At 46.1% G+C, this 21,269-nt stretch overlaps 3 protein-coding genes across 10 annotated transcripts in view; 1 reads left to right on the top strand and 2 right to left on the bottom strand.

Moving 5' to 3' along the window:
• Window positions 1-508, bottom strand: part of net1 (neuroepithelial cell transforming 1) — a 35,158-nt gene extending 34,650 nt beyond the window's left edge. The window contains exon 1 of the mRNA XM_035626254.2: window positions 310-508. Within this exon, the coding sequence (XP_035482147.1) occupies window positions 310-416 (107 nt within the window). The 5' untranslated portion in view covers window positions 417-508. The remainder of the gene's footprint in view (window positions 1-309) is intronic.
• A 247-nt stretch (window positions 509-755) lies between these two features.
• rint1 (RAD50 interactor 1) lies at window positions 756-14,259 on the bottom strand. Of its 3 annotated transcripts, XM_035625822.2 has the most exons (15): window positions 14,006-14,259; window positions 12,856-12,981; window positions 12,498-12,613; window positions 11,460-11,633; window positions 10,199-10,339; window positions 8,676-8,865; window positions 7,331-7,441; window positions 6,590-6,815; window positions 5,626-5,763; window positions 5,048-5,142; window positions 4,495-4,599; window positions 3,570-3,790; window positions 3,308-3,488; window positions 2,315-2,433; window positions 756-1,578 (listed from the first exon to the last, which is right to left on the bottom strand). In XM_035625822.2, exons 1-15 carry the CDS (start codon window positions 14,219-14,221, stop codon window positions 1,365-1,367), a joined length of 2,373 nt encoding a protein of 790 aa, XP_035481715.1. In that variant the 5' UTR covers window positions 14,222-14,259; the 3' UTR covers window positions 756-1,364. The 3 variants fall into 3 exon arrangements, with proteins under 3 accessions (XP_035481715.1, XP_035481717.1, XP_035481716.2); XM_035625824.2 differs by lacking the exons at window positions 10,199-10,339; window positions 11,460-11,633; window positions 12,498-12,613; window positions 12,856-12,981; window positions 14,006-14,259 and adding an exon at window positions 9,470-9,703; XM_035625823.2 differs by lacking the exons at window positions 10,199-10,339; window positions 11,460-11,633; window positions 12,498-12,613; window positions 12,856-12,981; window positions 14,006-14,259 and adding an exon at window positions 9,129-9,159.
• Window positions 14,164-20,812, top strand: LOC118300932 (transcription factor 7-like 1). 6 transcript variants are annotated; one of them, XR_007030268.1, is made up of 11 exons: window positions 14,268-15,252; window positions 15,345-15,564; window positions 15,908-16,223; window positions 16,502-16,570; window positions 17,008-17,057; window positions 17,168-17,257; window positions 17,385-17,541; window positions 17,657-17,764; window positions 17,861-17,910; window positions 18,255-18,323; window positions 20,403-20,812. XR_007030268.1 is itself a non-coding variant. In XM_047329744.1 (11 exons), exons 3-11 carry the CDS (start codon window positions 15,416-15,418, stop codon window positions 18,271-18,273), a joined length of 1,008 nt encoding a protein of 335 aa, XP_047185700.1. In that variant the 5' UTR covers window positions 14,268-14,766; window positions 15,113-15,252; window positions 15,345-15,415; the 3' UTR covers window positions 18,274-19,288. The 6 variants fall into 6 exon arrangements, 4 of the variants coding, with proteins under 4 accessions (XP_047185700.1, XP_047185699.1, XP_047185705.1 ...); XM_047329744.1 differs by lacking the exon at window positions 20,403-20,812 and having other exon boundaries at window positions 14,268-14,766; window positions 15,113-15,252; window positions 18,255-19,288; XM_047329743.1 differs by lacking the exon at window positions 20,403-20,812 and having other exon boundaries at window positions 14,268-14,821; window positions 15,113-15,252; window positions 18,255-19,288.
• The last annotated feature ends 457 nt before the right edge of the window (window positions 20,813-21,269 follow it).

Genomic DNA, 21,269 nt, shown 5'->3' with positions numbered 1-21,269 from the left:
TACTGTAAATATGATACAAATGACTCTTGAACTCGTGGAACTCACAAAAGCAGGAGACAACGACAGGACTCTGCTGCCACCTCGTGGCGGTTCGACGCAACAGGAGAATACGTGCGCCTCCTTGAGGACAGTTTAAACACGTGGACCTGAGTAATTCAAATGTTTGGTAGCATGTATCACGTCGGTAACGCTTTATCGCCATGTTCCATTTGAACCTCATAGTGTTTGAATCATCCTTACTGTGCTGCTAACTCGTGCTAGCCGCTGCTAGCTGCCGTCGTGCCGAGGGGGTTTCGGGGTGAGACTCACCGTCGCTCCCCGCCGCCGCTCCCCGGGGGAGAGCCCTCCTCCGGGGAGAGCTTCCTCTTCAGCCTCCTGGAGCTCGTCCGTCCTGTCGGTTCCCCGGGTTCACCCATCTGGACGCTCCGGTCCGGTGGTGGTGGTTTTATATTATATATACAGGGTTCAAAGAGAATAACAATTATAAATCCCTCTGTGGAGACTCGTGACTATTGTTTTTGAATATGGCGGAAATCCAAAAGCTGACCAATGACAGGAGCAGACGATGACCGAAGGGGCGGGGCAACTCCAGGGAGGGCGGGGTCTGATCACTGAATATTAAAATCAGGAGTTTGGAATAATTATAACACGATCTATTGCTCCATTTAAAGATTCTTGTATTCACATTTATGTCTGTCTCCCCATTAATATGTACTGAAATAAAATCACAGACACAAACACACGTAGTGGGGCTATTGAAGATGAGACTGTTGCTGGGTTTATTACATGATTTACCAGACAAAGAACAGTTGTTATCCATACTCTGATATGGTACTGAACACTTCAACTGAGGTGACCGGCGAGTACAAGTGCAACACAATAATGACAATAACTGAACAGCCCTGACTGACATTAAAGCGGCAGTAAGCGATTCTAAAGCAATACACGTTTTGTAAAAATCAGCAAATATTTCCTCAGTTCTGTGCGCGCCAAAATAAATCTGGCGTTTCGGTTCAGCCCAGGCTCTGTAAATCTAAAACAAAAAAATGGTGCGGGCCGCTCCACACGACTCTGTGACACCTCAAGGGATGTGCTGGCGGGTGACGCTGCAACTCCGCGGTTTTGGCCTAGTGGTTAGTGTGTCTGACTCTCATACCGGAGGACCCGGGTCCACGGCCCGGTCAGAGCAGTAAGTTCACAACAACAACAAAGAGAGAAACAAGCTTTCTGCAGAATCACACACTGCCCCTTTAACTGACAGACATTGTCTTGTCCTGTCTTGTTTCCAAAGATGGTTCAAATGTATTGAGACGTTTTCTTTTAAATCCACACTAACAAACATTGGAGGAGCAGGGGGGGAAATGTCACTGTCCGGGCCAGGAGGCTCTGAGGTTGAGGAGAATCAGCACGTCGCACGGCGCCAGGCAGTAAACCCCCAACTCGTTGAGCGCAGACTCGGGCGGAGGGTCCTCTGCACTGGCCCAGTGTCTCGTCTCCTCCTCGGACTCCTTGAGAAGGTTCCTCAGCAGGATCGCGGAGCCTACGTTCAGACACAGGATGATACACGCCTCCTTCACACTGTGGGGAGGGGGAGAGAGATTATATTTGATCAACTATTCATCTTGAGCGGCTGTGGCTCAGGAGGTAGAGGGTCATCCACTGACCAGAGGGTTAACGGTTCGATTCCCAAGTGTGACTTTGATAAGACGAGAAAAAGCCCTTTTATAAATACATTTTATATACAGTCCACCTTATTATCATTATTATCATAATTGTTGTTCATTCTTTGATGACTTAACTGCTTCTTTGGTCGGAATACTCTTTGAATGCTCTGTAGAGTTGTGGGGAACTGCAGAGTCTATAATTTGTCGATGCGAGTAATACGTTTCACATACGGGTAGTAATAAATAAAATCCATGGTTCATGTAAAAAGACGAGCTTAATTTTCTTCTTCAAGACATTCTGAACAAAACATTTCATAATACCCTGCATACATGAGAAAAAAATTAGCAACAGCCAAATTTATACCAATACATAATAAAATGATAAATATTCCAGTCAGACCATTTTTTTTTTAAGAAAAAGGGACAAATAATGTTTGCAGCTTACATCTTTAAACAAAACCTTTTTTCTTGTATGAATTTGTTCGGCAATTTGTTTCATACTTTGAATTTGCTGTTGTCCTTTAACACGCACCAATAACAGAGCTGTAGACACAAGGCTTAATAATATAAGAGTTAGACTAACATCATCCAGTCTCAGGTACAGTATGTGCATCTGTGTGTTTCACGGACACATACATACACACACTCACTGCTTAAAGAAGTTCTCTGGTCTTTTGCAGTAGTGACCGAACAGAGGAAACAGGTTCCTGGTCATGTCGAACTGAAGCTGTGCCGCTCCGCCCTCGCTGAAGTGATTAGACAGGATCACCTGAGACGCCGAGAGACACGTGGTCACACTTCACAACAGCAACCAGCAGTTTAAATTAAGTTAATAAATATCAGGGGGAAAAAACAGTTCATGATACAAGTTAATACAGATCATCGTGGCGAATTATCTTTTAACGTGGTTAACTCAAGTGTGATTCAGTTTATTTTCAAGAGGCAAGAAAAGGTGCTTTGGCTGATGGCAGGGTTGAGACTGTTGTGTTCAACAACCGCCACAAGGTGGCATCAGTGAGGCTTTTTGTGAATCAGGAGGTGCAAACGTAAATACCTCTGGAATTCCATTCATGCAAAGATAAAATTATCACACAGGCGCTATTTTCATTCACATTCGAAATATAAAGGGACATCACCTTGAGCTAATCAAACTAGTTTCCACCTTTACGCGACACGTGCAGTTGGAAGACAATAAAACAGCTGTTATCTGTAATAGCCACGTATATTGAATCGACAGCTTGTCCTAACTTTAAATCCAATATATCTTTTGTGATGTGCATTTGTTAAAGTGATAAAATAGCTTTGTCACATTACTAAAGACATGTGAGCTCAGATGCCTGCAGGGGGTTGGAGTGTCTCGGTTCTGAGGCAGTGGATGTTTGTGTCTCGGGTTCTGAATTCAAAATCCTCAGTAATGTGATTTGTTTTTGGACTTTCAGATGGATTTAAGAGTTGTGACCGACTAAAAGATTGACAACATGGAACATGATTACAGTTAGGTTGGTGAGAGATTTGTAACCTTGCTATGTTTTTTTACGTAGAATGTGTGGTCAGTCTAAATGAACTGTTCTCAAACCGTCTGGCTGTAAACAATCACAAAAAAACACAGCGTGGTGGATCCTCAGTGGGCATTTGCTTCTTACATCCTGGTAGAGAAGGTTGTCGAGTCTGTCCGCCAGGCCCTGCCAGGCTAGTTGGAACAGAGACAGACTCAGCACCTGATGGAGGTGCAACAGTCTGTCCCTCACGCACAGCATCATGGGACATGCCGAACTGGACAGGGACATGGTGGACTGGTCATGCTGGGATGGTAGGGACAACCACCTGAAGAGGAAGACCAGGCCGGCCTATCAGTATGTTCCGGAATATATTCCCTTTATCAAACACTCAGATGTAAGGTCGTACCTGTCTTGGCAATATGGTTTGGCTTTCTCTGTGATTTCCCTCATGGTCCATTCCAGCATTCTCCCCATCATGTCTCCTTTCAGTCGGTCCAGCAGCGCCAGCAGGCCTTCGAACAGGGAGCCCTCCAGAGAGGCCAGGCGTCCCACCTCCATCACCCCGAGGTCTCCCAAGAACGCTTCGTCTCCGAGGGAAACCGCCGCCTGCTGCAGCTGTAGGAAGAACTGAGGGAGGAAAACGAATAAGAGGGGAGCGAAACATGTCACTTAGTGAGGAGCTAAAACCACAAGGGTACCGCGCACACTTCTGCCATATAAACAATCCTCCCCCTGCCGGTGCCCCGACCCACTCTTGTAAACGTGATTTCTCAGTAACAGCACTAGGGAATTTCATTTGGAACTGATTAGAACTTATATCACTACATATCTTCCCACATGGATGTAAACTGCAACTTGATTGAGACTCATAACCGCGGGGCAGTTATTCTATTTTTTATTTCTGAGTAAAATGAGTAAGGAGTACAATTATTCCTGTTGCATACAAGATTAAGAGCACAACATTTGGAGAATACAACATTTTGCACTAGTACTGTGATGACGTGGGCGTGTGAGACAAGGAATAAATCAGTCCAGTCCAGTTCACTCTCCTGCTCTTCTTCTTCCCTTCTCCTCCTGTCTGCTACCAGTTATCTTTACGACGCCCACCAGCTGATATCTGACATCTGAACATTAACTTTACATTTCTGCAACCGCAAACTCTTCGTAAACTTTATTTATAAAGTTATGTATGCATAGTTATGTTTTTCCAGAATTATTACAGCAAGGCACAAGAAGACAAGTCTGCTCTATAAATCGTGTGGTTCTTCTCAGACACCAACATATATAAACAAGCGACTTGATGCTCAGAGCTGTGAAATAAAACTACACACCACATTGTCTCCCCAGTCTCCCAGGATGGTGGAAATGTAGTTGACGGCGTTGAGGATGGCGCAGTAACGGGCGCCGAGCGGGCAGCGAGACTCCTCCTTCATCACCTGGGGAAAAAAATTAATATATAAATATATATATATATATACCACCCGCTTCACTCATTTACCTCTCGCTCACTCTAAAACCACAATGTCTGTCAATAGTTACACAGACTAAAGAAAACATTGCATAAACATGTAGACTGAAAATATAATTTGTTAAACCTGCACTTACAATACACAACATTCTCATAGTTACATTTACCAGCTGACAAATGTTTCTAATGTATCCATCACATTTGTACCAAAAATTGTCAGAGAGGGCTGTGAAACAATGATTTTCATCCTTCAGTTTTGTCCTGTCAAATTGCCTGTGTCCATCATCTCCTCAACGTTCTCCATGTTGACCATTAGTCGAAGGTCTCGTGTCCCTGACAGGGTCACTGTCTTTTCTTCATTACGTGTGTGGGATTTTTTCCTTATGAGCCCCAGAGTGTTTTTTCGTTGTCATTACCTGGGTGAGTCGAATGCGGAAATCATCCGCCAGTTCCCTCTGTAGCCCCAGGAACTTCAGCTGCGCAGCAGGACAGGGCAGAGCCCGATACCGCTCTGAGGACAGCAGGAGGACAAGAAAAATGGATCATATTATTCTCCAACAGCATTCATAACTATCCTGTTAAAGCTACCCTGTCAAGTTTTCCACCAGCGGCAAAAGATGTGGCGTAATGTTGCCAAGGAAACATATCCACACTTGCAGGTTGGCATGAAACACACGGTTTCTTAAAATTAGCTTCTTTATTTATTCTTATAATTTTGTACTTTCTATATTTGATTTTAATGTATTGCTATATATTATAATGCAAGTATTTTTATTTTTACTGTCTGACACTTGTAATTCCATGTAATTGCTGATTTTGATAATTGTTATATGAATGAACATAGTGTGAGGTTAAGCAAAGAACTGTTCAGGAAAGTATTTCCTACAGTCAAAGTACAAACCCTTCACAAAACACATTGTCATATTGTTTTGTCTAATGTTGGTTGTGCAAATTACATGTATGAATGTGTAAGGACTCAGAACAGCGGTCCTACCAGTGATGACCTGCAGCAGAGTCATGAACGTCTCGGCACAATCCGGCGCCTTCAGCTCGTCCATGTCACTGATATCTTTGTACTGAGAGCTCCACGCTCCCTCAGCTGACAGCATGGCGTCCATCTTCTCCACCGCCACTGTGAACACACAGGGACGAAGCGTTAGAACGCCCCCTCACTGTTGAACATGTTGAACATTCAGTGCATTCAGTTTGAAAAAACCCAATGGATTAAACATTTAAGTGGCATATCGCAAGTTATGTCAGTATAGAAGGAACTGTGTGAGATTCAAGATTTCTAACGCAAGGTTCCTAAAGATACAGTATAAGAAAAGAAATTCAAGATCATAGTATTGTCTGAAGCATACACAGTAAATAAAGATTGACAACTAGTCTCACTTCCTCCCACTGTTCAAAAATGAAGCCAAAATATCCTGGCTTACGGGTGCCGCTATTTTGCACTGGTGACATCATTTGGAGTCAGAGTTTGCGCTGTAGTGATTGTGGAGCGGAGCCGTGGAATTGTGGTCCACATGCTTGACCAATCACAAGTCAGTCTCAGCTGTCAATCATAATGTTTCACCCCGTTTTTATAGCATCAAATACCTGATTAAGCAAACTTCTAAGAGAAATGAACACTAGAACATACTGTCATCAGAATGATAACAACTACCTAAAAGAACAGAAACCATCTATGGAAAACATGTATTTGACATTTATTTTGGTCCCGTCTGCTAACATGGAGGGGGGAGGGTTTAGACCTATACTACAGGCAGCCACCAGGGGACGATCCAGAAGTTGTGTCCGTCATGTCGTTCATCTTTACCTACAGTCTATGGGCTGAGGCTGTTGACGCACAGACACAAGGAATAATAATGGAACAACTAAAATATCGCCGGCCTCTGACTAGTAATCACACTGATGCCGGGAGAGAAAGACAATGCCAGTCTTCCTCGACAACTTACTCTTCCTCTCCACAGTGAGCCACTTCTGGAGGACGGCGTCCTCGAGCAGGAGGTGGAGCAGACCGGGCAACACCGCCGGGTACGACTGGTTGCTCCGCAGCTCCTTCTCGAACTGCAGCACCTCCTCCACCAGGTGAGAGAGGAGCACGTCGTCGTACAGCAGCCTGGAGGCATCGCTGGCCACCTTCTCCTGCACCAGAGACAAGAGGCCCCGACACAGCTCCACCTACAGACAGACAGACAGACAGACAGGCAGACAGGCAGGCAGGCAGGCAGGCAGGCAGGCAGGCAGGGAGGCAGGGAGGCAGGCAGGCAGACAGACAGACAGACAGACAGACAGACAGACAGACAGACAGACAGACAGGCAGGCAGGCAGGCAGACAGGCAGGCAGGCAGGCAGGCAGGCAGGCAGGGAGGCAGGCAGGCAGACAGACAGACAGACAGACAGACAGACAGACAGACAGACAGACGCACGCACGCACGCACGCACGCACGCACAGTCATCAATATGATCAGCCGATCGTATTTAATTCTTCAGTAACACACTGTGTTCAAAAGTAACAGCATCATCAACAAAAATGCAGAGGTTTTAAGTCCTCGACGAAACTGCATAAAATATATAAACTGTAGATTTATCACTGTTTTATTAACATAAAATGACACCTGGTAAATTTGATTTGATAAAAGGGACAACTGGACGGTCACATTTAAAGTCCCAACAGACTTTACATATGTATATACCCTGGCACTGATGGCGGCCCCAGCTCGGTCCAGGATAGGCTGGATCTTCTCCTCCATGAAGGTGGAGCTGTTCCCCATCCACATCAGAACCTGTGTGAGGTACCACTCCGGCTGAAAGAGCCCAGACAGAGCACGAGTTAGAGGTTCTACAGCTCCGCCCCCAGACTTCGCTTGTGGTTTTTCTACTTCTCTCCTCCGTTGGGACACGATTGTAAAATATAACGATTGTAAAAAGAGTGGGAGAAAGAAGTATTACCTCAAAGGACATTATCTCACACATTGGACTGTTAAACAAACAACTACCATAAAAGAGGGTGAATTCAGACTTATTGTTACACTTTGTTTTACAATTATGTCATGTGTTTTCCATGGAACTAGTTATTTAAGTCCAGTTCTCGCAAGCTTACGTGTGAATATGTATATCTGGGTTCCTACACATTTTCCATGTAAAAAATTCCAGACTTTTTCCATACTCCTCAGTTTCAGTTTTCAGACCATATTTGACATCAGACTACAAATAGCTAGATGTTTATTAGGTACATATTATTATATAAATGAATATTATAAATTAATTTATATAATATTATGAAAGTAAATATTATTATGTAAATATTTCATTTTTAAATTAACTGTTAACATTATTACATTCAGACTGTGTTTGCTGTTATGTTGCACTTCATACACAGAAAGTTGGTTTATCCAGAATTTGATATTGAAATATTGATACTTCCAATTCGGACATAACCTGTTCTAGGACTGATCCTCATATTAATAGATTGATATTCAAACTCAGTCATTTTGGGTGAACATGTTTGTTTTTTTATCATCAACAGAGGAAACAACCGCACAAAGTAACTAGCTGTCATCAGGATAATCTAAATAATGTCCGGTTGATAGGAACTACTTCTATGCCTGTCAAAGTCATATGTGAACTACGATTATGTAGATACAGTTGTGACAGTGGAAGGTACAGAGGTTGTGTTGCTATGGTGACGTTTATCACTGATTCACTAGACTAGAGGGATTGATATGTATTGTTAGTTATTCTAAAATCTTTGGATCCACGTCTGTTTAGACTTCAGTCTGGAAACACACTTTTTCTCAGACTTATCCAGTCCAGGAAATGACTAAAATCAAATTCCATACTTTTCCATATTGCGTAGGAACCCTGTGTATTTGTGTCTAATCTTGCTGGGATTCTACAATTTGGTCCGTTTATTTTCAGTAGTCTGTAGACACTTGAGTGTGCAAGTCAGACATTTACGAGTGCATGCACGTGTGTGCGTGTGCGTGTGCGTGTGCGTGTGCATGTGTGTGTGTGTGTGTGTGTGTGTTAGAGTCAGACCTTGCCGGGGGAGTTGGTCTGTCGATTGCCGTAGAAGTGGTATCTGAATCGCCTGCTGAGCGGCAGCAGCATGATCTGGATGGGCAGGCAGAGGGGAGGGGCTTGGGACGGAGGCGAGGCTGAAGACACAGGCTGGGCAGAGGGTACGGCCCGGCCAGAGGCCAACGCCCTCTGAGATATGATGTCATCGCTGCCGGGAGGTGGAGAAGTTAAAGAAACAAGCACAGGCAGTGTTGTATACACACGTCATCCTAAATTTTCTTTTTAATCCTTCTGCATGTCAATTTATCTTCCTCTTTATAACAAAAAATTAAAACACAATAATGACACACTTTCAAAGTTGTAATTCAAAGAGCAATTTACTGCGTGTAGCCTTTATTTGCAGCTAACCTTCATTCAAGAAAATCAAAGAAAGATGTAAATCAATAGATAACATTCATGTTACATTTTCACCTCAGTGCAGGTGGTCTGTCTTGTCTGTCTGTCAGCATGATTACTCAGACGTCTGAACCGATTGAGTGAGGCATGACGCAAGGAAGAACCCAATACAATTTGGAGTGGATCCGGATAAAATGTCAGATCCAGGAATGGCAACATGGGGCATTAGATGAAAATGCTGTTTGCAGATTTCACTCAAGATATTTCACTCAGGACTAAAGTGGTGGACGAACCACTGACATCCTGAGGGCAACATCGTCAGAGGGGCTGAAGGCTGGGACCTACAGCAGGTGGCTTCCACTTCCTCCACAGGAAATGATCCAAAGCTTATTAGTTGTATATGAAACTAGACTCACTGTGATCTCAGTGACCCTGACCCTGTAAGGACTGTTGGTGTCAGTGATGCTGGTCTGATCCCCCGGGATTCTCACACACAGCAGTCGCCAGAGCCTAAAAGGAAAACCATCCAGTGAGCAGCAGTTTTGTGTTGATGAGGGAGCAGGCCTGTCACGATAATTACGTTATCGACTTATCGTACGATACATGAATATGAACTCAATCATTTTCATTGACCTCAATAACAGCCGTTGTGTCTACATGCATGTTTGTTGACATGCATGTAGACACAACGGCATCAGTCCTCTCGTCTGTTCTCGTCGTATGATTAATAAATCACTGGTGCCGTCTACAACATGTCAGAAAATATGGATTAGTCTTAGTATTTTTCAAAAGGCACCGTCTTCAAATTGCTTGTTTTGTCTGAGGCCTGAACACAAGTGTAAACTTTGGATAACATTTCTCTCAGCAGCCTCACATTTCGTGTAGGCCTACTGTCTACTGCAAGCGTGTCAAAAAATGGTCCTAAAATGACAAAAATATTATTTATCGCAATTATTTTTTGGGACAATATATCATGCATCAGAAAGTACTTATCGTGACAGGCCTATGAGGGAGGTCAGAGGACAACGGTCAAACTGGTTGGGGCTGACAGAGAGGCTACGGTAACTCTATCACAACAAAAAGCATGTGTGTGAGGACCATTATAGAGAATAATTATATGTAGATGTTAAAAACGTGAAGGATACGAGGTCTGCAGGGCGAGCAGCTGTGTGACCAGCAGCTCCAGCTGGCTGCCGATCTCCTGACAATTGGCCGTGGGCGTCAGCGACTGCGTGGGGGGGGAGATGATCGGCCAGTGTAGCTGAGTCAACACTTTCTCAAAATCACTGCGACAGAATTGAAGAGGGGGATTTAGCTCATACGTTGAACACAAGATAATGATACAGTGATGCAGTTTACGTGGTATCATTTCTGAGCAATGCCACGTTTAGACATGCGGTGACAAGAGCACTCACACATTCGTCAATCAAATCATCTTTAAACGAGGCAGCCAGAGATGGCAGACTTCATCCTCATTCCCATGACGTTGCATATGGCATTTCGCAGAGAATTGCATAGTTTTTCATGAAGTCATTAACGAGTTCACTACAGATTTTATTATTATATTGAATGACGACCTCCAAGAAAAATTCTGTAAAGTCTGTATGTAATCCCCAAGTTATGGCCGTTTTCATGAATTGGTACTGTGACCTTGATATTTAAAGGTCAAATTTTCTAGTTGTGATATGTATGGTCAAGTGGTTGATAGGTCATCTTTAAATCGATTTTGATGGAACGGTCAAATCTGATGAAAATTGGTGAACTTTGACCTCAGTTTTTCCGCGAGAATATGGTGGATCTGACGAACTCAATAGGACTTTCAATAATCTTTCCAATGCCCATCTCCATATGGCCATTGGTTCAGGAAATACACTTGGTGACCCAAAATAGGTTTGAGTGCAGAAAATATCCATATTAACTTGTATATATAATTTCATAAAGATAAGTAAACCCCGGAGCTAGCCAATCATAATACTGGTCCTGCGTGACATCAAACATCAAACAAGCCTGGACAGAGGAGGGGAGTCTGGTATGAGTTCATATGGTCGTAGGGCGTATTAGCACAACAGCCGTGTCTCTAGCGGGAAACTGTGATAGGTTCTTATGACGACCGCACCAGCACCAAGCGTAAGGCACGCCCACCATCAAATCAATGTGTACATGTAAGCGCTCAGCAGAGGTGGTGTGTGTGTGTGTGTGTGTGTGTGTGTGTGTGTGTGTGTGTGTGTGTGTGTGTGTGTGTGTGTGTGTGTGTGTGTGTGTGTGTGTGTGTGTGTGTGTGTGTGTGTGTGTGTGTGTGTGTGTGTGTGTGTGTGTGTGTGTGTGTGTGTGTGTGTGTGTGTGTGTGTGTGTGTGTGTGTGTGTGTGTGTGTGTGTGTGTGTGTGTGTGTGTGTGTGTGTGTGTACCTGGCCAGTCGGTCTTTGATAATCTTGTGCCAGAAATGGAGTGTTTCTCGCAGGAAGTCCTGGAGGTGGGAACATCCCGACTGGTTGAGTCCAGCATCCAGCACGGCCATGCTGTCCACGGCCCTTATGGCCTCCCAGACGCTACTGGTCATCAGGCACTGCTGAACTGCAGCGCTGCACACACAGACACACAACGCTCCACACATTAACGGACAAAAACACTGAGGGAGACAGAAGAAACAGTGTTGGAATAATGATATGCTAAACTCTGTTGGGGCGAGAGTGGTTTGTTTTACATTTACTCCTCATTCTTCAGTTAAATCAAACAAGTTCACTTTCAAAGACCAACGTCCGGAACCAATTCAACACCAAGTTAAAACCTTCCAGCAAGCACTGAAGAAAGCATGTGCATTCTGCTGGTTCACATGTTCTCACAGGGCTCACTACCAAATCTGATCTACACACTGCCCCACAGTTAATTTGAGGACATTCTGTCCGTTCAAAGAAATCATACACAAGTGTTTCCCACACATAAGCTGTTTCCACCAGAGGAACCAGGAACCTTTGCAGGAACTCGTGGGGGCCGGGGGCCAAATCAAATCGCTGCTCGGCTGGTAGTACTTTATGGCAGTACAGGAACTTCATTGGTCGAGCACTCGGTCAAACTCTGCAATCCGTTTCCGTGCTTTAAGGGGCAGTGGGCGATTCTAAAGCGCTATACGTTTTAAAAAAAATCTGCGAATATTTCCTCACCGTCCGTTAGCCGTTGCTTTTGTGTGTGCTGAAAAGAATCTGGGTTTTCTGACACAGCCCAGGCTCTGTTAGTCAAAAAAAACCAGGTGCGGACCGCACCACACAACACTGTGTGCAGATTGTAACCATCGCTCGTCGACACGTTAAGAGACGTGCTGGCGGGTGACGCTGCAACTCTGTGGTTTTGGCCTAGTGATTAGTGTGTCGGACTCCCATACTGAAGCACGGGCACAGAAGTACCTCCTACTCATGTCACTCTCATTCGGTCTTTGCGGTTCACAGTACCTGAGTTCCTCTATATGTTGAAGGCAGCGCAGGTATTTCATGTGTCTCTCGATGGTGTCGACTTGATTAAGGATCTGGCCTAGATTATCCATCCAAGGCTGGGCCCCCTGCAGGTGCTGGAGGAAGGGAGCGTTAACCAAGACAGTTGTTAAACCTCCGAGAATGAGCACAAGTGACAAGGGACAGCACTTGGTAGTCGCGGTCAGATTCCGATATACAAGGGCAACTAATCTCTGTTAAAGTAAAGTTACAGAAACATTTGGGTACCGATTCTTTTTAATCCTACTGGTGGTTGCAAAGCCTGAAGAATATTTGGCATCTTCCAAGTTTCTTCAAATCAATTTCCTGGTGTCTGTACCTGGTGCAGCATGTTGGAGACGAGTCTCTCTCTCCGCTGCAGCTCCTCCAGGGAACATCTCGCCTCCTCGGCCGCCGACAGAGCTGCCGAGACTTTGGGAGGCACAGCGCTGGATACGGTCACTACCTGAAAGACGAGTCGATAGTCAAAGCTCATCACACGCGGAAATCTTAATGTACAGTTTGCAACGTCTGTGCTGATTTCTATGATGTACTTGAATATACGGCCAGAGTCATAAAGAGCTGAGTTCACCAGGATGCTTGGTGTCTGCCAAGAACTTTGTAAAACTGAGAGAGTTGATGTGGTTTTGCCAAATACTGATTTATTTATATATTATTTTTTTCCGTTTACTGCATGATGAAAAGCTACAGCTGCTGCCCATGAGACCTCGACCGTCCTGGGGCTTTACATTCCACGTTGCTATAGAAAAAAATAACATCAAATGATTGTATCATTCTTTTGTATTTGTATTATTATTATTTTATTGTTTACTTTGATGTTATTATGTTTAAAAAAGACCTGGTCTTAAATCTTCTCGAAGAAAGACAGCAGCAGCCCCGAGGGAGAGGTCAGGACAGTGTCCCACACTTTATTCATTTGGAGGAAGTAAGCGGTGTGTGTGTGTGTGTGTGTGTGTGTGTGTGTGTGTGTGTGTGTGTGTGTGTGTGCTGTGTGTGTGTGTGTGTGCGCTGTGTGTGTGTGCGCTGTGTGTGTGTGTGTGTGTGTGCGCGCGACAGCCTCAACAGTCACTACTGTTAGTTGGATCGTGTCTCCTTCGCCGTCCAGAAACCCGGACACGTTGAACATGACGTTGAAGGAGATTTTGATGAGCAAACCTCAAGATCGACGGACGACTGAGTGTCGTTAAGGAAACTGCCCTTTGTTTTGCACGATCCTGCCTCTTGGCTGCACGCTCGCCGAAGACCTCGTGCACATGCACACGACTCATCCGTGTAGGTGAGGTGTGTGTCAGGACCGACGCGAGGAGCTCCCTCCGCCGGGTCACACGTCCCGGCGAGGGGCCGAGGCCGGTGCTCGTCGACCCCCCGCGGACCGACACTCCTCCGGACCTGCTCGTGTCTGTCCGGGCGGACAACAGAGACGGGAGGTGTGGTCAACGCCAGGGGAACGGGTCCGGTCGCTGGCTCACCTGCTCCTCCAGGACGCGGTTCTCCTCTCGGAGTGTCGTCAGCAGGTCGCCGACAGTCTTCCGGCACTGGAGGTCGCCGCCCAGCTCCCTCTCCAGGAACTCCAGCACGAAGTCCTCCGGCCGCGACTCGCTGCCTCGGCCGGCTGGGCACGCCGCGCTCGAACAGTGCTCCGTCGGTGGGCTCGCCGTTCGCTGCACCGCCGCGGGCGCCGCCATCTTTCTTCTCTCTCTCCGCGGTGACGTTGTCAACAAAGTTCCTATGACGCTGCGGAGGGGAGGCGCTCGTTGATTGGCTGTCTCCCACCCTCCGCCCGAGTGTGCCCGACTGTACCCGACTGTGCCCGAGCCCGTGGCTACGTGGCGTGGCCACGGGTCGTCCATAGATTTGACCCTGTTAAGCATTTTGTGACATCAATGTAAATTGTTCTTTCTGTGAATTGTATCGCAGTGATTATACATACGGACTGTAGAGAGATGTGAACACCACTACTTTTTATGATAGAGATACATTATTTGCTTTTTATGATCACTACAAGGTGGTGGATACTGTTATTACTCAGGCTTTACAATGGTGTCCTTAACCCTTTTATATTGACGACTTATTAGTATAGTGTAGTGTTATTATTCTTTCTTCTATCTCTGTCTGTTTTTCATGGTTCTCCACAGCTGTCTCCCGAATTCAGGGTCGGAGCCGAGCCATCGGTTGAGTTCATGGAGGTTTTGAAAAATCTTATTCCATGGTTGATCTCCGAGAGCATTCGGTGAGACACCGTCTCCTCCTACAGTCGCATGGCCCGACGGGACTCCATTCACCATGTACCGATGACACCATTGACACACTGATATTTGTCTTTGATTATTCGTCCTTTCAGTGCTTGTACCACTTTAATCCACCTTCCACTCGCACTAATATTTCAATATCTTGATGTATTTTCACATCCCTGGTCCCTGTTATTAAATACCAAACTCAATCGTATACCAGCGGTAGTGTGACCAAGAGAAGACCGCGTACGTGTGAGGGGAACAGGCGATGTTGGCTACACTTCCGCGCATTACAGTGAGCTTGTAGAATGTCTGTCTCTTTCGTTTCGTCGTTGCACTTTGTAGACGCTCCCTGCGCACTCGGGTCGTGTGGATGAAAGTGGTACTGCAGCTCGCGGCAGCGGCCTGTGGTCGGGGACCGGGAGGAGGCTGCGCTCGCGTGGTCATAACGGGTCGTCATGGTGATCCACAAAACCTTGTCACAGGTGCACAAGTGTTCCTGCAGTCACAACAACTGTTATTATCGTGTTCTACACGTGTGCAAATGATACATTAGTGCGCAAAACTTTTTTCACAGGCGCGCGACATATTTCGACCAAAAAGAAGAAGTTCAGTTCCCACGCTGACACGATGTAGGACGGGCAGAGCATGTACTGTGTGTGCTGTATGTACCCTTCCGCATCGTGCTGCATCCACGTCACGGCTGAATGTTTAAATCCTCTCCCTGCTTTGATCCCGGCGCTGACAGAGATCCTCTGGAGAGCTCTCTGTGCTCCACAAGTGGCCCGCAGCAGAAGGTAGGGGTTTTCTACTACTTGGCTTGTTTTTCCTGGAAAATGAAGGGAACAGATTCGATCAATGAACTCACATGGCAGTTTACATCATGAACTAAAAGCGTGTCCATTTTACATTGTGTGTGTTGGATTATTAATACTTATTCATCCACATGTACGCCGTGTTCAACACTGAAGTCAACTAACGATTATATACTGTGGGAGAGTTTAATCTTCAGATATGACATCATATTTTACAAGCTGGTCATGTGTTGAATAAACTACAGTAAACTGTATGTATGTAACACGCGACTTCAGTAGCGAAGGAGTCTCATAGTGTCTGAAAAGCAGCTTCCCGTCAATGTAGCAGGCTCAGTCAGAGGGAAGGGGAGGACGGACGTCAGGGGCTCGAGATGAAGACATCGGTCCAGAGCATGGACCTAGCAGCCGACTTGGAACGCATAATCCAGGAGTTGGAGGGCGGACACGGGCCTGACCCATACCGGGAGGTAATTTGTGAAATTTTGGGACACATACCCAACCCTCCACCTCCCCCCCCTTCCCCTGCTGGGCCGGGGTTTAACTGCCACCATCAGGCAGTGGACATTGGCGATGTCTCCCAACAGCTGCTGTGTGGTGACAGCATCATGCAGGCTGACGGTGGCCTGTACAGCCAGGGACAGGTAGGACACTCAGTACGGGGCGGAGAAAGATTCATAAAAGTCGTATCAATACGCCTATCAGAGGATAATGGTGGGAGCTTTAGGCCGACCAAAGGACACGCTCGGTCATCCCACGTGTTCCTGTGGTGCTCCTTGTGGACAGTTTACGAAATCATAAATATAGCTTTGTCTTTGAAAATATATTCTGTGTCGGTTAACAGCTAAGATTGTATATTTACATAGAGGGAATGCATTTATTTTATTGTATTAAGATTATCTAATCTATGCTCTCTTCACAGTACCTGTCATATGAGAGGCCTGTTCACAATGTCCGAGGACCCGCAGCCTGCTGTTCTCCTGCACAACCAGTGAGGCCCTGAGTTACCCCACGCATACTGAACTTTGTCCTGTTCCACTTCAGAACTCCAATACAAAAGTGGCACACTGGAAGTTTTTAAATAGAAAGATAGTTTGTCTGAACAAGGCGATCTACATGTATGTCAGAGTGTCGTGGTGATTGACAAGCATAAGCACACTTTAGGATTAAACTGATATAATTCAATTCATCAGAACATTAAAGTTCAGGTTTTATTTCCCGGAAAAAAAGCAGAAAAAAAAAGCACAGTTACAGGATGTATCTACACCCCGGGCCTTCGACCTTTGACCCTCACACACTGCTGCATGATGGTTATTTGCCTGCGCGTCAGTCAAACACTGACACCTGGTGGACAGATGATAGAGAGGGTGCCGCTTTACTCTTTACTGTGTGTGTGTGTGTGTGTGTGTGTGTGTGTGTTTTCTCCAGTATGTGCCAATGACGCTGCCTCAAGGGGGCGAGTTCAACCTGCCTCATGTGTAAGAAACACCCACACACACATAATGCCATCAAACACGTGAGTGTACACAACTATGAGTCTGTGTTTGTATCTTCAGACAGACTTGTTTCTGGTGTCGAATCTCTGTAGGAATGGAATGCCGGTTTATGTGCTCCCACCGGGAATCTCCGTCACTTCTTTTGCGCCTGCTGCTCCTTCACAGAAAACCTTCATGTCGAAGTGAGCCAACCCGACCAGGAGTCACAAACTGGAGGATGACCAAATCACCTTATATTGCATTTCTTACAGTTGCTTTCGCGACCGCTGCGCCTGTTGTTTCTGAGACCACTGTTCTGATTTCCCGCAGGAAGAGAAAGTGTAACCAGAAGGAGGACATGAGGCCGTACATCAAGAAGCCGCCCAACGCCTTCATGATGTTCCTGAGGGAGCAGAGGCAAACCGTTGTCACCGAACGGAACCCCCCACTCAACAGTGCGGAAGTCAACGCTGTCGTTGGTCAGAGGGTACGTGATACAGTGAGGGAGTTCGCGTTGCAGATATGTGAATATGTTTTCATGCTTTAGCCTGTGGACACTGTGAGTCGCTCTGTGCACTGACAGTGTGTTGTCGCGTCCGAAGTGGAAGGCGCTGTCAAATGAGGAGAAGAACAAATATTACGAGGAGGCGGACAGGGAGAGCCAGCTCCACGCTCAGCTGTTTCCTCAGTGGTCGTCCCGTGCCAATTATGTACGTACACAGTGCTCACATACAACTCACACGTGTTCACATCATCAACACTGCATGATTCCAGACAGACATTCTGATGTGGGTTTTTCTGTGTAGGGAAAGAAAAGAAAAAGGATTCGGACAAAATCTCGCTACCAGTGTTTAAGGTACAGCATGAATAACTGATGGGGAAGAATTAATGTGATGAGACTATTGACATGAAAGTTATGACTGACACAAACGATCAAAAATTGTGAGTTTGATCAGATTCAATATGAAATACATAACAACTTCCCCACAAAGGGAACAATAAGAATGAGGTTCGACCCTTCTTTTATCGTCAGCTAAAGCCTCAATAGTGTTCTTGTTTTACAAAGGAGGTCATGACCTCACAACAGAAAATGTGATATTTTAAATATTTTATGTGATTTTATGTGGTATTCCAAAAAGACCCAAATATCGCTCCCGTTTAAGTTAAAGGTCTCTGTGTTTTTCTTTGCTTCTGTTGCAGCATGCGCATCGAAACCTGAGGAGGTCGCTGGTGACGGAGCCGCCGACCTCGCAGGTCACTCGGATGACGGTGGTGACGCAGTTTGATTAATATAATGAATATATAGGCAATGTAAAGATATACATATTTCCTTGAAATGATAATGATTCACATCCCACCAGATATTGCGATTGCAATTTGTTTTTTGATAATAATTTGCCCGCACACACACACACACACTGAAAGAGAGCGAGATGTGTTGAAGAGGAGAAGGCTGAGAGCTCTCTCTCTGTTGGCAGTCTGTCTCTTGAACGAGGGAATGGTCGTGGTGTTCCTTATTTAGAGAAGTTGAGGTTCTCAGATTGCAGGCGGGGTTACTCCCAAAAGAGTCCAACTGTGACATCACAGTGGGAGAGAAATCTGAACCAGTTGTTCAGAGCTTCAGGCTGTGAGGTTCAGCCAGCTCACAAGAACCGGCGGGCTCCACAGATACACACATTTATGTGCACAAACCCTGAAAAAGTGATTTTTGCATAATGCATCACCAATTGGTGAAACAAACCACAAAGCTCTGACTGACAGAGTTCCGTCACAGCATCACACTGACTTGAGTGAGTCACATGACTGCAGACGTTCCGCCTGGTGACAGTGACGCTGCACACGATGGCACAGCGACCTGCACGCAGCCTAACTCACTGAGAATGTTGTTGTAGACATTAGTCCTGCTTTCTTCAACGTTAACAGTAAATGTTGTAACACTGAATGAAGCGAGTTGATAAGCGTCACAGTTTACTGGCACCAGTGTGGGTTTTGTTCTTTTTCTTCCACTACAAACACAATAATCTGCTGTATTATTGTATAGTGTTAATTGGTATGAATTGAAATGATACAACTTGAAAATGATGGTACAATTCTAAAATTAAGGTAGCGATGGCCTGTTTGATATGTCAGGTACAGTACACATTTTGCTGCTGTTGTTGCATCAAAATGAAAGTTGGACCAAAGAATTTCATGTTATCCAAACACAGTTTGCCTAAATAAAAGGCCTCAAGATAGAAGGTGTTGGTTGTCCTTTTCTTTCGTGACTTCGACCAGTAGATCTTACTTTTCTTCAGGGTCCTTGGGATTGAAACGTTTGCTGACACCTGCTCTATGCATTTACCCTCCCGGTTACAGGGTGGTTGTCGTGGGGGGCACCACAAACCAATTGTGCCTATGGGCACCCAAATGGCTGGCAGCGGCCCTGGCAAATCCCGAAATTATGTTTGAATGCAGTAGCCTTGTCTCCACAGAAGAAAGTTCTTGTGTCGTAAAACATGGAGCAAAAAGGTCAAAGCCGGCGATGGTGCTGGCCCGGGCATGTACAGCTTTAACGGTCACCCTGTTACTCTGCAGGTCAGTCTGAATATGACAACACCAGGCCATCTGCCCAACAACACTGTGTTCCTGCGTGTGTGTGTGTGTGTGTGTGTGTGTGTGTGCGCCTGCACGCACGCGTGCAAGAAGGTGCAGCAGGGTCACGTGGAGCACCGGCCTCTGGTCATCTCTGAAACTCCAACACGCACGCACGTACGTCTGCGGCGGTGTATCAGCGACTCCTGTCACCATGACAACCTGTGTGTACAGCCTTGGGGCTGCACGGTGGTGTAGTGCGGTCGCCTCACGGCAAGAAGGTTCTGGGTTCGAATCCAGGTTTTCGAACCGACCGGGGCCTTTCTGGGTGGACGGCATGTCCTCAGCGTGGGTTCTTCTCTCCGGGTTCTCATGCAGATTGGGGTTAGTTGTTTGATTGGCTCCAGTCCCCCGCGACCCCTAAATGGATAAAGCGGTATTGATAATGGATGGATGGATATACAGCCTTCACATATTGTTAGAAAAGATCATTTATACCTGTGTGAGCAATAGGGTATTGGAGTTCCACACACACCTTTAGTCGTAAGATTGTAATAAAAATAATAATTAACTAATACAGCTGATAAAAATCATTGTCACCACTGCTGCTGCTGATAACTGCATAACTTGTACTTTTGCTGCTCGCATCTCATTTGATTCCTGACGTTACCGGACCCTGGACTCTGCGACTCTCACTAATGGATTTGAATTTCACCCTTTTCAAAAGAAATCAAGCACAAACATTGTCCTCAGGAATCATAACCTTTTCTCTCGCAGATTCCACTACGTTCCCTCCGCTCACCTCGTGACACCTGACCAACACGCGGCAACGTGATTCAGATTCTGAGTTGCCCCAATACGGAGGGGAACTCATTCAGGCTGCGGGGACTTGACGTCATTCATCTGGCCTGAAATAAGTCCACTCATCATCTTACACGTGGCCCCGGGGCGCTCGCACTGACATTTGAACAGGCTGTGCATCTCTCCCTCTCATCTCAACCTGGACCACATGGAAACATGAATGGGTCCTGATGCTGCGAGTGAACCCAATGTGTCAACTACATCAGCATGTCGGACAGACGGGCCGCCGGGCTTCAGTGGAATGACGCCAGAGGCCGGTGATGATGTCGCCTCACTTACTCAGACAACATGCACACACACGCGCACGCACACACGCGCACGCACACACGCACGCACACACACACGCACACACGCACGCACACACACAGACACACGCACACACACACGCACGCACGCACACACACAGACACACGCACACACACGCACGCACGCACACGCACACACACGCACATCACAGACACACGCACACACACACGCACGCACACACACACGCACATCACAGACACACACGCACACACACACACGCACACACACACGCGCACACACACGCACACACACACACACGCACATCACAGACACACACACGCACGCACACACACAGACACACGCACACACGCACGCACACACACACACGCACATCACAGACACACACGCACACACACAAACACGCACACACACACACGCACACAAACACACACGCACACAAACACACACACACACACACATCACAGACACTGCGTGACATGACGCGGGCATTAGAGACAGCTTGAACGCAGCTATAAA

The sequence above is a fragment of the Scophthalmus maximus genome, chromosome 2 (genome assembly GCF_022379125.1).
Source record: "Scophthalmus maximus strain ysfricsl-2021 chromosome 2, ASM2237912v1, whole genome shotgun sequence".
NCBI classification, from domain to species: domain Eukaryota; kingdom Metazoa; phylum Chordata; class Actinopteri; order Pleuronectiformes; family Scophthalmidae; genus Scophthalmus; species Scophthalmus maximus.
This window is presented reverse-complemented; position numbering and strand designations above follow the sequence as displayed.

Coding starts and splice junctions, on each gene's coding strand:
- rint1 (XM_035625822.2), bottom strand. CDS start 14,221: ATGGCGGCGCCCGCGGCGGTGCAGCGAACGGCGAGCCCACCGACGGAG. Junction 4,600..5,047: donor TCCGCATTCGACTCACCCAG/GTAATGACAACG, acceptor TTTTTTCCCCAG/GTGATGAAGGAGGAGTCTCG. Junction 1,579..2,314: donor CCAGAGAACTTCTTTAAGCA/GTGAGTGTGTGT, acceptor CCCTCCCCACAG/TGTGAAGGAGGCGTGTATCA.
- LOC118300932 (XM_047329744.1), top strand. CDS start 15,416: ATGTACTGTGTGTGCTGTATGTACCCTTCCGCATCGTGCTGCATCCAC. Junction 16,224..16,501: donor GCCTGTACAGCCAGGGACAG/GTAGGACACTCA, acceptor CTCTCTTCACAG/TACCTGTCATATGAGAGGCC. Junction 17,058..17,167: donor GAGTTCAACCTGCCTCATGT/GTAAGAAACACC, acceptor GAATCTCTGTAG/GAATGGAATGCCGGTTTATG.